General features: G+C 43.1%; 1 protein-coding gene across 6 annotated transcripts in view; it reads left to right on the forward strand.

The window, feature by feature from the left end:
• IPO11 (importin 11) overlaps window positions 1-14325 on the forward strand; it is a 1123558-nt gene that overhangs the window by 833459 nt on the left and 275774 nt on the right. For all 6 annotated transcript variants that reach the window (XM_063963049.1, XM_063963036.1, XM_063963028.1 and 3 more), the window contains exon 28: window positions 8574-8669. In XM_063963049.1, coding sequence (XP_063819119.1) covers window positions 8574-8669 — 96 coding nt within the window. The remainder of the gene's footprint in view (window positions 1-8573; window positions 8670-14325) is intronic.

Consider the following 14325-nt stretch of genomic DNA (forward strand, 5'->3'; position numbering starts at 1 on the left):
TGAGTCAGAAGCAAGTGGGTTTGTGGGTGCATCTGGCGGGTTTTGGTATGGAAGGTCTGATTCAGATGTAGATGGATGTTCGCCCGATTATCGGTACTTTCCGCATGCACTGGACCTGTTCTGTGCATGCGCGAATGGGTCCTGTGACACAGGATGAAGCCCGACATCATACTGTCACAATGTTTTCATGTCAGCAGAGTGGCAGCTAGATAATGAGGAAACATACTGACACTGTTATACCTACTGCACAAATATACAGATTCCCCTACATCGTCGTCTTTCTAACACCCCCTTTTTGCAGTACTGTCCATTTTGGTCTGTGTTTTAAGGTGTGGTACAAAGAGGGAATGGTATCGGGATGGTAGTTCGACAGTTAACAGGTTGGCCACTGTTGGTCAACATGGACAAGGTCGACTTGGGAAAAAGGTAGACACAGTGAAAAGGTCGACATGTGTTTTTTACAATTTTTTTTATTTTATTTTTTTACTTTTTCCTACTTTACCATCCTCGTGTACTACGATTGGGAATAATGACCTGTGCAGCTGTTGTGGTGCACTAATTTGGGTACCTGATGATATTACAGAGACGACGACACAAAAAAACATTTAAAAAAACTCATGCTGACCTTTTCATGTGTCGACCTGTCCCATGTCAACCTTTTTAAAATGTCAACTAATAGTGGTCGATCTATTGACTGTTGACCTTATCCAGTTCGACCCATTGATCCATAAGGAGGGAACACTGGACTTCTTTTAGCATCTAATGACTTGTTCTGCATTTAAGTCTTGTGGTTAAGTATATAATGCTCACTTTTAGTGCCTACATAGTAATAATGTACATATGGAGAAGATTTTTCAGCCATAGGTTCTATTACAGTAAACTTCATCCTGGGCCACCTTATGTGCAAATGTTGGCTAGCACTTACTGGGCAAACCAGGCTTCAGGCAGCTTTGTAATGATGTCACAGGAACATGCAGTGCATTATGGTCCCTGTAGTTGTCTGCCACAACCTTTCACACACAACGATTCTGTCACCGTGGAAAGGCTACACACGTCCACGTCTAACATGGAACGGTTACAGTGCTAGAAAACTTGAACTGGAATCCACAGAAACAGCTAAGACACATCATCTAAAAGTAATTGACAAAAAAGTATTGTGCAAATATTAGCTTTATCAAAAATACGATTTAAAGATAGAATTATATCAATCAAATTTTAATTTACATTTTTTTAAGTATTTATAATTTAGGGGGATTTTGCTGGCAGTTAACAAAATATTTACCCAACAGATGTTTGTAGCTTAGTTAGATAACTTACAGTGTAAATGAAAGTGGGGCATGCAGAGCATGTGTTTGAGATTTGCACTTCTGTAGGCGCATCCGTTTCAATCATTTGCACCTCCTTGTTAATGCATCACATACATCCTAAATGCTTTTGTTTTACCTCTATGGCTTAAGCCTGACTGACATGGCTCTTCAGGAAAATCTCTTTCACATGATATTTTAATAGAAGCTGAGATGCGTAAAAGTGGCATCTGCCATCAGAGTGACGTTTATCTTACTAGTGAAGCTGGAGAAACCTTAGATGTGCTCCGTGCTGCTTGGAATGTTGGTCGGACTCCTCAGGCTCAGACAAATATAAAGATACGTCAGCTGTGGGTTGATGCTGTGCTCATTCAGCAAGAAATAAATGTGTAAGTCATGCTATTACACAGCACGCTCCATGAGGTTTCTGCACTTAGTGTCTCTCCACAGTTTTCCTGCCGTCCAAATACAGAGTGGAGACAACCTGTGTATGTGTTATACCAATAGTCATGACAAGTCGTCCTCACTCAGAGCTGCTGACATCATAGAGACATGAGTGACATCACCACTGGAAAGTCTAACGGAATTTGTTGATGCTATATAAATAAATTACATCAGAATTTCCTATTGCACTGACAGACTTATTGGTTCAGCCTATGAAATGTCTTCATCCACTGTACATAGGTTAGTGGTACACTGTAGAAGAATCTTATTTAAAAATGAATTGTGTTGCCAGAATAAGAGAATGGAATTAATAAAGTTTTAAGAGTACAATAAACGTTGTTCTGTTACACAAGGTGCCATTTACTTGGGGTCCAGTTTGCTGGATACCGCGGCAGTACCTGTAACAGTCCAATCCTCGCTCCTGCTTTCCACCTGCTTCATCTCTAGAAGAATGAGAAGGTCACATGGGAAGAGGCCTTGACGCATTGTTGTCCAGCAGAACAAGGCCAACGCAGGTGCGAGGAGAGCATTGGTAAACGATAGAGGAGGTAACAGGAATACTGGGAGCCATGCAAGTAGCCTTTAGGGGTCTATATAGCGATAATCGCGATACTGGCTTGAATATTTTTGACAAATATTGTCACAACTATTAGCATGTTTTTACTTCATGTTTCCAGTTGTGGGTGAAAAATCCGAGGTGCATGTGGGAGAGATGTATGTATGCACACACACACAGTAGAATTTTAAAGTTTGTGAACCCTTCAGAATTTTCAATATTTCTGCTGAAATTTGGCCTAAAACTACCTCAGATTTTCACACAAATTCTAAATGTAGATTAAGAGAACCAAATCAAACAGACGAGAGAGAAAAATAAGACGTGCTCATTTTTGTTATTGAGGAAAAAATATATTAAACATAAAATGATTTTTACTGCTTGGTGATAAAGTCATTATCTGTGATCACAGATAGCCGATCAGTATTTTTGATAAATGTTCCCGTAGCCAGGGGAAATTATACATGTTAAAAATCCCAGATTTGCCAATCCCGACCATTTTTTTGGTCTGGATTGCCAAAATGGGAAAACCCAACATGTTGGATTCCCCTAACCCAGCTTTACTTGATTTAGGAACATTTGACCACATGCTGAGCTGGACAAAGCATATCCTTAGAATTATAGCAGACCATTTACATACATATGAGTCTGAGTTTGAAAGAAAATGAAAGGTCGGGTATATTAGATAAACCAAAACTTGTCACTCTAGAAGATGGAATAATGGATTATTCTATGATTATTTTTTTAGGCTATAGAGAACTGAAGCCAGATCTGACCTTTTGCCTTTTTATTACATTTATTCTCGTCTTCTCATCTTGTTTTATTGAAGAGTAGAATTCTGGGGCATGTTATGTACAGGATCTCATCCACCTTTACAGTAGGTCTTATATATAAAAATAGTCTGAACATGAAGTATATTGATTTTTATTAATATTGTGATCTGCCCTCCTAGCCAATGTCCTTGTTTACACTCGTGTTAGTATACAAGTAAAATCTTACTGCAGTGGTTCTTCAATTGGGGGAATAGGCATCCTGGGCTGCTGTGAGGTTCCTGCAGGGGTGCCTCGGGTTAGTGGTCCAGTACTAAATCAAATTATTTATGGTCAAAGTGACAGGCAAAACCAGTCATAGAATTTGTGGACAGAAAGAAGCACAACTGTACACCACCACATAATTGACTCTAAGCATGACAGGTAGGCACAATTTACTTAATTTAATATTTATTTTTTTCATATTTATTAATAAAAAACTTTTATCCTGGGGGTGCCATGAAAAAAATGCTGATACTCTAGTGCGCCGTGATTCAAGAAAATGTGTATTCCTGATCAGCCAGATCTGGATGACTAACTTAAGGAAAAATGTACAAGATATAAAAAGATATGTTTAAAACATATCTTTGAGGACCAGAGTTGTTGAACTGTGCCCTTTTTATTCAATTGTTCATACTGTATGCTTTGTGTTAGCTTTATTTTACCTGCTGAAACATTGCATAACACTGTGTATAGCAGAGGACAGTAAGGGAGGTCACTGGTACCTGTGTAGACCGTGTCACCCGATTGTATATATTCTGCGACATACAGGCTATGTAAGACATCACAATCTGCGGGTACCAGGAGCAAGTAATGAATATTCTTCAAAAGCAAAGGCTTATTGGATCAAACTTTTAAAACCCAGATAACTTTAATTGTATTCCGCATGAAAGTGATCGTTGGGATTTAAAAAAATGTAATTCAAAAATATAATTTGGGAGCCAAGGCAAAAACACCCTAACCTTAGTTACTAATATTCATGTGTAATCATTTATTGTGTGCTCTTATTTATTTATTTTTCTAAAATTCAATCAGAACACAGAGTGCACTTCATAGTGAATGTATCAATATGCGATCAACATTTAAAAACCGGTCATAAATCACATGCCGACGGTGGTTGTCCAACCACCGTGAGTAGCAGTATGTGCTGTATACACGGCTGTGAGACTATGCCCAGCACAGATCGTGTCTAGCGTATGCACAACTGGACGATCCACATCACTACCAGAATACTTAGGTCACGCCCCTATGTGTTTCATCACTGAGACTTCATCAGAGGGCTGGCCCAGCGTCTCACAGTTCTCAATAAAAGGAGTGTATGGACCAATCACCAGTCTCCGTTTTTAAACTGACATCACAGTATCTATAACAAGTTACACTCCATATTTGCAATAACACATTCTAAGAGGGGAATTCAATAACCTGCGATCATTGATCACGGTAATTGTTTCTCGGGGGGCTGTTCAGTTAGGCCCGATAAACTGGTGCTGGCCGAGGTTTATCAGGAATTTTGCCTCAGGCAAGTGAAACCAAATCTCTGAAAATAGCCACGTTTTTAGCTGAAAACAGAGCTATTTGTAGGGAAAACATTTTTTCGAGAGATTTTTTTTTTTTTTTTCAAGTGACCAAATTAGATTGCTTGAAAAAAAAAATACCAGAGAAACATCATGAAAATCGCACCTAATTGAAATCCCTCCTAAGTCTCGCTGCTTAAAAAGTAGAACAGAACCTGATTATCACTGAAAGGATATAAAAAAGAGTTGCAATTAAATCAGCTCAGAATTGCTTCTCTACTGTATGTAAAATTATTTCAGTCCTTATATTTAAAGTAACAATTTTGCTTGAATTATTCACATATCATTAAACAAATAATGCTATATCCTATTAGCCCCAATGCCACTTCGGTCGATCAAAACGGCCAGATATCACGAATAATGACCGTTCTGTCTAGCTACAATGTACTGTGCGGCTGTGCAATCCTAATCTAATGAAGTCCTCTAAAGTTATATGTACCCTAAGTGTAATGGTGCCCATACACTTATGAGATAATCGGTGCTATCCTTCGATTTCGACCACATCTGTGAGAGAAATCGAAGGATTGTATGCACATTTTAGGTACCTTGAGACGCGATGCGCGGGCACGCCGGTCGACTATCGCGTCTCAAGATATTATATGCTGCACATAATATTTCTTGCATCGCAGTGCGATTGCATGTGGTTTTAAACCCACATGAGATATATCGCAGTGCGATGGGCACCAGCCAGGAGCGGTCAGAGGCCGCTCCCACTCGGCGGTGACGTGCCCATCACGTGATTACCATGCGATCTATCGCATGGTAACAACTTTGGCAGTTCAGGTGCGATTTGATCGCACCTGAACTGCCGGTGCGATGTCGCGTCTCGTGGCATCGCACAAGTGTATGGCCAGCATTAGGGAGAGCTGGTTTTACACTTCATGGGGAACTAAGCAAGTTACTAATCTTCCCACCCTTCCCTACAAGAATTAATTAATTATCCATAATCTAAAAATATCCTGCAAGTAATAAAGCATTTTTTAAATGATTTTAATCTGCTGAAAGAACAGATATTGTAGCGATTCAAGTACCCAGGGTTGGAGTGGCCCACAAGGGTACAGGGGAAAACCCCTGGTGGACCACACTGTCTGGTGGCCCACCCAGGTTCTAGACTGTGCACTTGAATTATATATGTTACATTATTTTGCAAAGGAATATGGTATATTTTCTACCGTGCATTGCTGTTAATAATCTGAGAAATTATCTTGCATAGACTAGCAGTATTTACTATATACAGGTTGAGTATCCTTCCAAAATGTTTGGGACCAGAAGTATTTTGGATATCGGATTTTTCCGTGTTTTGGGATAGTTGCATACCATAATGAGATATCATGGCGATGGGACCTAAATCTAAGCACAGAAGGCATTCATGTACCTCCTACCTCTATGACTGTTTGTTTTTACACAGTTTTGTCATCTAATTGTGTCCAGTTGTAAAATGCAACGGAATTTGCTGCACTATATAAGAAACGTAATAAATAAATAATAATGTATCATATACACCTTATACACACAGTCTGAAGGTAATTATAGCCAATATTTTTAATTATTTTGTGCATTAAACAAAGTGTGTGTACATTGAGCCATCAGAAAACAAAGATTTCACTATCTCACTCAAAAAATTCTGTATTTCTGAATATTCCATATTTCAGAATATTTGGATATGGGATACTCAACTTGTATATATTTATCCAGAGGCCATACCATACATTCTTTAATTTTAGCCAAGCCTCTATGGAGTATGGTCACACCCCTGTTCTGGCTTGCAACATCCATAAGAATGGGCCTCTAAAACTCCATCCCCCGGCGGGCCCTGTAGTGGTGAGGCGGTGACTGGAAGAGACAGAGCACCTAAGATACTGCATCCATGCTTGGCTGGTGGGTGGCAGTGGGACTTGCCTGGCTTGGGGGGCAGGAGTGCCCATAATGGGAGTGGGGAGGGGAGCTGGGAACTGTGCCCAGGGAGAGAGGAAGGGAGGGGAGCTGGGCACTGTGCCCAGGGGGAGATGGAGGGAGAGAAGCCGGAAACTGTGCTCAGGGAGGTAGGGGAGCTGGGAACAGTGCCCAGGGAGGGGGGACTGTGTCCAGAGATAGTGGGAGGGGTGCTGGTAACTGTGCCCAGGGAGAGAGGCACGGAGGAGAGCTGGTAATTGTGTCTGGGGAGGGAGGGGAGCTGATAACTGTACCCAGGGAGGGAGGGGAGCGGATAACTGTACCCAGGGAGGGAGGGGAGCTGGTAACTGTGCCCAGGGAGGGAGGGGAGCTGGTAACTGTGCCCAGGGAGGGAGGGAAGCTGGTAACTGTGCCAGGGAGGGAGGGGAGCTGATAACTGTACCCAGGGAGGGAGGGGAGCTGATAACTGTACCCAGGGAGGGAGGGGAGCTGGTAACTGTGCCCAGGGAGGGAGGGGAGCTGGTAACTGTGCCAGGGAGGGAGGGGAGCTGGTAGATGTGCCTGGGGAGGGAGGGGAGCTGGTAACTCGGCCATGGAGGGAGGGGAGCTGGTAGATGTGCCTGGGGAGGGAGGGGAGCTGGTAACTCGGCCAGGGAGGGAGGGGAGCTGATAACTGTGCCCAGGGAGGGAGGGGAGCTGGTAACTGTGCCCAGGGAGGGAGGGGAGCTGGTAACTGTGCCAGGGAGAGAGGGGAGCTGGTAAATGTGCCAGGGACGGAGGGGAGCTGATAACTGTGCCCAGAGAGGGAGGGGAGCTGGGAACGGTATTGTATATACAAAATATTTTGTGTGCGGGCCTTCAATATTCATTGTGAAGTGTTAAGTGGCCCCCTAGCTGAAATAATTGCCCACCCCTGATTTAGAGTGTGCACTTGCATTCTCTATTTTTTTGTCTGTGTGGACCTACAAGTCTCAGCATGGTAGCACCTCTTATTATGTTTTGAAATAGGGTGTACAGTCCAAGGCCCCTCCCCATAAAGTTATATATACAAAGATGTTTCAATGAAGCTGTATACTCTTTCGCCCTTTATATGTTGCATGCATTAAAGATGCGTACACACGATGCAATGTTTCCTTACGATTTTGACTATATAGTCAAAATCGTAAGAAAAGTTAGCACATATCGAACCGTGTGTACACAGCTTGCGATACCGATGCGCGCTCCCGTGGGGTCAGTATCACAAGAAAAAATAATCTTTGCGGGCAAGGCAATTTTAACTATATTGTGTACAATCTAGTTTCTAATATAGTCAAAATCGCAAGTAAAGATAGTCTAAGTCTGTGGTTCAATGCTCCGGGAAGTTTAAGGGAAATCGCAAAGTCAATATCGGCAGTCAATATCTCACCGTGTGTATGCACCTTTAGTGTAGTTTATGATCTTTTGTAACAAGCTCCTGTTACTTCTGCTATCTGTTTCAGTAATGCATTGTTATTACACCAGCCAGACTATTGGCAAGTTACAAACTACTGCAATATAGAAATGTATAAATGATTTGTGTGCAATATAAGACCTAGATTTTAATTTCTACACATTGGTTACAGCCTAGTTATGTCATGTGTAGATGCACCAAAAATGCATCATTCTGTGCGTTGCACATACTTGCGTACACCTAGCTTTTCAGCACACATAGGGCAATAACACACAGTAATCGACCCACCAACAGGAGTACATTTAACTCTGTGTCAGAGCCGCTATATCTTCCCACAAGGTAAATACCGCTTAGACTGCATAAACAAACTTACATTCTAATTTATTTTCCTATGTGCAGTTCCCAAATCTGAGTCATGTTAAATCATTATAGGAACACCCCATGTAACGTATGTACTGAATGTTCTACTCATTTAATTGTCAAATATAAGCCTCTGGAAATGTGCAGCGTTGCATTTTTTTATAGTAACATGCAGATTCCAGATATATTTACCTATTTGTTTTACAGTGTCATCCAAGATAAATTCTGTGGAATCATTAACATATGTGTGGAAAGTCTTCACGATGTAATGACAGAAGATCCCGAGACAAATACGTACAAAGAGTAAGTAGTAAACTGTTCATCTCTCAGCTGTAAAGATTGTTCTTGTCCTGCAAACAATAAGAGACATTGGAAGGATAACAGGAGCCTCCGGCATAACTCCAGTGGTGGGAATTGTGGCCCTCATTCCGAGTTGTTCGCTCGCAAGGCGATTATAGCAGAGTTACACACGCTAAGCCGCCGCCTACTGGGAGTGAATCTAAACATCTTAAATGTGCGACCGATGTATTCGCAATATTGCGATCAAAACCGAGTTAGCAGTTTCTGAGTAACTCCAGACTTACTCTGCCTGTGCGATCAATTCAGTGCTTTTCGGTCCCGGCTGACGTCATAAACACACCCAGCGTTCGCCCAAGCACTCCCACCGTTTCTCCAGACACGCCTGCGTTTTTTCCGGAAACGGTAGCGTTTCCTGCCACACGCCCCTAAAACGCCGTACATCCGCCCAGTAACACCCATTTCCTGTCAATCACAATGCGTTCTCCGGAGCGACGAAAAAGCCGTGAGTAAAATTACTTTCTTCTTAGTAAAGTTACTTGACGCATGCGCAGTGCGAACATTACGCATGCGCACTAAGAGAATTCTCACTGCGATGCGATGAAAAATACCGAGCGAACAACTCGGAATGAGGGCCTGTAATCGTTAGGCCATTGCCACTTTACACTCCACTTGTCCTTGTGAGAACATTGTAATACATATAGAAACATGGAGGGGACATTTATGGAAACTGGGGCAAATGTGGCATTGCCCACAGCAACCAGTCACGTTGTGTCATTTTCTAGGGCAGTTTAGGAAAAGGCATACTGTACAGTACATGCTTTATACAGTCAGCGCCATAGGTAACACTTTCATGAAAGTTCCTCATACTGTTTAAAATGTAGACAAGGGTAACATTCACATTTCCTGGCTTTTCTTTTTCCATCTACATTATCCCGCTATAAAATATTCTGCTGATTCCAAACCATAGTTTGCACTCTAAAATTAGGAGACCCAGAAGATTAAATAATTTACTTATTTTGTGCTATGGGAAGAAGTAACTTTGTGACCTGCAGCTACATTCACAGTGATATCGGAATTTTATTTTGCATGCCCGTTTCCTAAATATTTAACTGAAGCCACATAGTGCTGAAAGCTCTGATGAATTGTCCAAATTCTAAACTGAATCCTGGGTTTGGCGCATTCCGAGTTCCAAGCACCCACTATTTTTGTAAAATAATAATTCTGAATGTTGCTTCTGAATTCCCCCAGTGATGTGGTGTACGGGAATGAGAACCACTGTCGTACAGTACGTCAACCATTTAATATCCTGCCCCTCCTGATTATACTTAATAGCTAATATGCATTGCAACACTGGTTATGTCAGCCTAATATATGAATTTCCTTAATGTAATTTATGATTTATTAGATCTTGTTCCCTTTTATTTTGTTATTTGAGTTACTGTATTTTACTATGAAACTTGAGGCCATCTGCTCTTTATTGGTAGTAAATTCCACTTTATATTATGTTTACTCTTGAGGTTGTGCTGTGTAGTTTTAGAATGAGCTCCCTGGTTCAAATAACAATATACTGTATTCTGGAAAATGCTCTCCTGTTAAATCGTGTACATCCATAATATTGACAACAGCTAATACTGTAGTTACAAGTTTGCTTTTACAATGCAGCAATATGAATCATTACAATAGACTGTACTGTACTATGCGGCCAGTGGGAAGCAGGATACTGCATATTGTTAATCTGGTACACGTTTAAAGACTATCCCGATTGGCTAGTTGGAAACGTGTAACTGTAGTTTGTGTCACTTGCCAGTCTGTCTGTCCGGATTCAGTATGTCTTAATGTTTTACCGGCGGTTGGGATGCTAGTTGGCAATATCCCGACAGCACTATCCCCCCCCCCCGGAATGCCAGTAACGGGGCGAGCGATAAGAGTCCCCTTGTGGGCTCACTGCGTTTGCCACAGGATTTATTCCCACTGAATGTGTGTCGTGGACACACACGAGTGGGAATAGCTCTTGTGCGGGATTCCGGCGTTGGTATGCTGAACTCCGGGATCCCGACAGCCGGCAAATTAAACGCATCCCAGTTGTTCTAGTACAGTGCAGGGCCAGCTCTACAATTAAGTAATCAAAGGTGGTTACCTACAGATGTGTCTTCATACATATTTGCTGCAGTCACGCCAAGCAGCCCTTCCTGGCACGCCAGGTCAGTTTTCTAGTTCAGGATGTCACTTTTGCCAAAAATGTGCCTTAGTTGCATTGTAGTGTGACTATGACGCACGAGGAGACTGCGCTGGTTAATTTGATATATGTTACTTGTATATCTGTGTGCAACTGAGTCTCTGAATCTTTGTTGTGAATAAGACGCATCATAGGCAAAAAAAGTTGGCCAATGTTTGCAGAGTTGCACGGGACCTGGCGGCTCGCTCATGCCAGCATCTCGCACTGCATGGTGTATTGAGGCTAGATGGATGAGGACACATCTGTTGGTCGCCAATGGATAGGTGTCATCGAAAACACTGAAGGAGCGACTCATCTAGTGCTTATAGATGCCACCTTTGTGCCTCCACACACACAGCAGCAGTCGCTGATTAAAAGGCTGAAACTGCTGGTGCTACTCCTCCATGTCAATAGTACGTAGGGAGTGTGGCGCTAGGTAAGGTAAGAAGCAGGAGGTCTGGGATCACAATGTCCACGTGGTGTGGGTAGGAATGGGGCAGTACCCAGGATGCCCACATGATTAGAACTGGCATTATTGCAGTGGTTACACTTGATAAGTAGAATTATATTTATTAATTGTTATTGCCAGTAAAAATGTATCCTATATCAGGAATACAGAAATGTAAATAAATTATTTCTGTGCAGTGTGTAGTGTAAACAAACATCAAAATATGAGACTTGTGTAGGCTGCGATATGGGATTAGGCGGCTAGAACAGAATGAAGATGCTGTTTTATCAAGAGTGAACAGATAGCTAATGCATTTTTCTTAACTCAGTCATCCATAAACATTCACTCTAGGGGCTCTGTGAATCATGTAATCAGAGGCCTTTTATCCGACAATGTTACCTTGCTAACCTAACAAGTAATAAACAAACTGGCTTACACGTCTCACAGTTCTTATAGAGAAAGTTCCTTCTCTTTCTTGTTGTACGAGTGTAAGGGACCAATAAATTGACATACAGTACTATATTATAAAGACATTTACTAACATTCACAAATGCAGTATATAGTTACTAAAAGTTTCCTTACAGATGAAGCATGTTAGTTTTTTAGGCAAGCAACACACTCCAGTGTTTGCATACAGATGTATCCTCATACATCTCCTGTCTCAGTATGCCATGTAGAGTGAGTTGCCTGACATGAGTCTTCTGCATCTCTGTTAGCGTCAGGCATCTTTTATTTCTCTATCGTCCTAAGTGGATGCTGGGGTTCCTGAAAGGACCATGGGGAATAGCGGCTCCGCAGGAGACAGGGCACAAAAAAGTAAAGCTTTTACCAGATCAGGTGGTGTGCACTGGCTCCTCCCCCTATGACCCTCCTCCAGACTCCAGTTAGATTTTGTGCCCGAACGAGAAGGGTGCAATCTAGGTGGCTCTCCTAAAGAGCTGCTTAGAGAAAGTTTAGCTTAGGTTTTTTACTTTACAGTGAGTCCTGCTGGCAACAGGATCACTGCAACGAGGGACTTAGGGGAGAAGTAGTGAACTCACCTGCGTGCAGAGTGGATTTGCTGCTTGGCTACTGGACACTAGCTCCAGAGGGACGATCACAGGTACAGCCTGGATGGTCACCGGAGCCGCGCCGCCGGCCCCCTTGCAGACGCTGAAGAGAGAAGAGGTCCAAAATCGGCGGCTGAAGACTCCTGAGTCTTCATAAAGGTAGCGCACAGCACTGCAGCTGTGCGCCATTTTCCTCTCAGCACACTTCACACAACAGTCACTGAGGGTGCAGAGCGCTGGGGGGGGCGCTCTGAGAGGCAAATAAAAACCTTATTAGAGGCAAAAAATACCTCACATATAGCCCACAGAGGCTATATGGAGATATTTAACCCCTGCCTAACTTCAAAAATAGCGGGAGACGAGCCCGCCGAAAAAGGGGCGGGGCCTATCTCCTCAGCACACAGCGCCATTTTCTCTCACAGAAAAGCTGGAGAGAAGGCTCCCAGGCTCTCCCCTGCACTGCACTACAGAAACAGGGTTAAAACAGAGAGGGGGGGCACTGATTTTGGCGATATTGTATATATATAAAAGATGCTATAAGGGAGAAACACTTATATAAGGTTGTCCCTATATAATTATAGCGTTTTTGGTGTGTGCTGGCAGACTCTCCCTCTGTCTCCCCAAAGGGCTAGTGGGTCCTGTCCTCTGTCAGAGCATTCCCGGTGTGTGTGCTGTGTGTCGGTACGTGTGTGTCGACATGTATGAGGACGATGTTGGTGAGGAGGCGGAGAAATTGCCTGTAATGGTGATGTCACTCTCTAGGGAGTCGACACCGGAATGGATGGCTTATTTAGAGAATTACGTGAGAATGTCAACACGCTGCAAGGTCGGTTGACGACATGAGACGGCCGACAATCTATTAGGACCGGTCCAGGCGTCTCAGAAACACCGTCAGGGGTTTTAAAAACGCCCATTTACCTCAGTCGGTCGACACAGACACAGACACGGACACTGAATACAGTGTCGACGGTGAATAAACAAACGTATTTCTCATTAGGGCCACACGTTAAGGGCAATGAAGGAGGTGTTACGTGTTTCTGATACTACAAGTACCACAAGAAAGGGTATTATGTGGGAGTGAAAAAACTACCTGTAGTTTTTCCTGAATCAGATAAAATAAAATGAAGTGTGTGATGATGCGTAGGGTTACCCCGATAGCAAATATTGGCGTTATACCCTTTCCCGTCAGAAATTAGGGTACGTTGGGAAACACCCCTTAGGGTGATAAGGCGCTCACACGCTTATCAAGTGGCGTTACCGTCTCCAGATACGGCCGCCCTCAAGGAGCCAGCTGATAGGAAGCTGGAAAAATATCCTAAAAAGTATATACACACATACGGTGGTTATACTGCGACCAGCGATCGCCATCAGCCTGGAGATGCAGTGCTGGGTTGGCTTGGTCGGATTCCCTGACTGAAAATATTTTATTCATGTAGAGCATTTAATAGGATGCATTCTATATATATGTATGTGAGATGCACAGAGGGATATTTGCTCTCTGGCATCAAGATAAGTGCGTTGTCCATATCTCCCAGAAGATGTCAGGGACACGACAGTGGTCAGGTGATACAGATCTCATACGGCAGATGGAAGTATTGCTGTATAAAGGGAAGGAGTTATTTGGGGGTCGGTCCATCGGACCTGGGGACCACAGCAACAGCTGGGAAATCCAACCTTTTTTACCCCAAGTTACATCTCAGCTAAAAAAGACACCGTCTTTTCAGCCTCAATCTTTCCTTTCCCATGAGGGCATGCAGGCAAAAGGCCAGTCATATCTGCCCAGACATAGAGGTAAGGGAAGTAGACTGCAGCAGGCAGCCCTTTCCCAGGAAAAGAAGCCCTCCACCGCGTCTGCCAAGTCCTCAGCATGACGCTGGGGCCGTGCAAGCGGACTCAAGGTGGGGGGGTAGTCTCAAGAGTCTCAGGGCGCAGTGGGATCACTCGCAA

Source organism: Pseudophryne corroboree, chromosome 1 (genome assembly GCF_028390025.1).
Source record: "Pseudophryne corroboree isolate aPseCor3 chromosome 1, aPseCor3.hap2, whole genome shotgun sequence".
Taxonomy (NCBI): domain Eukaryota; kingdom Metazoa; phylum Chordata; class Amphibia; order Anura; family Myobatrachidae; genus Pseudophryne; species Pseudophryne corroboree.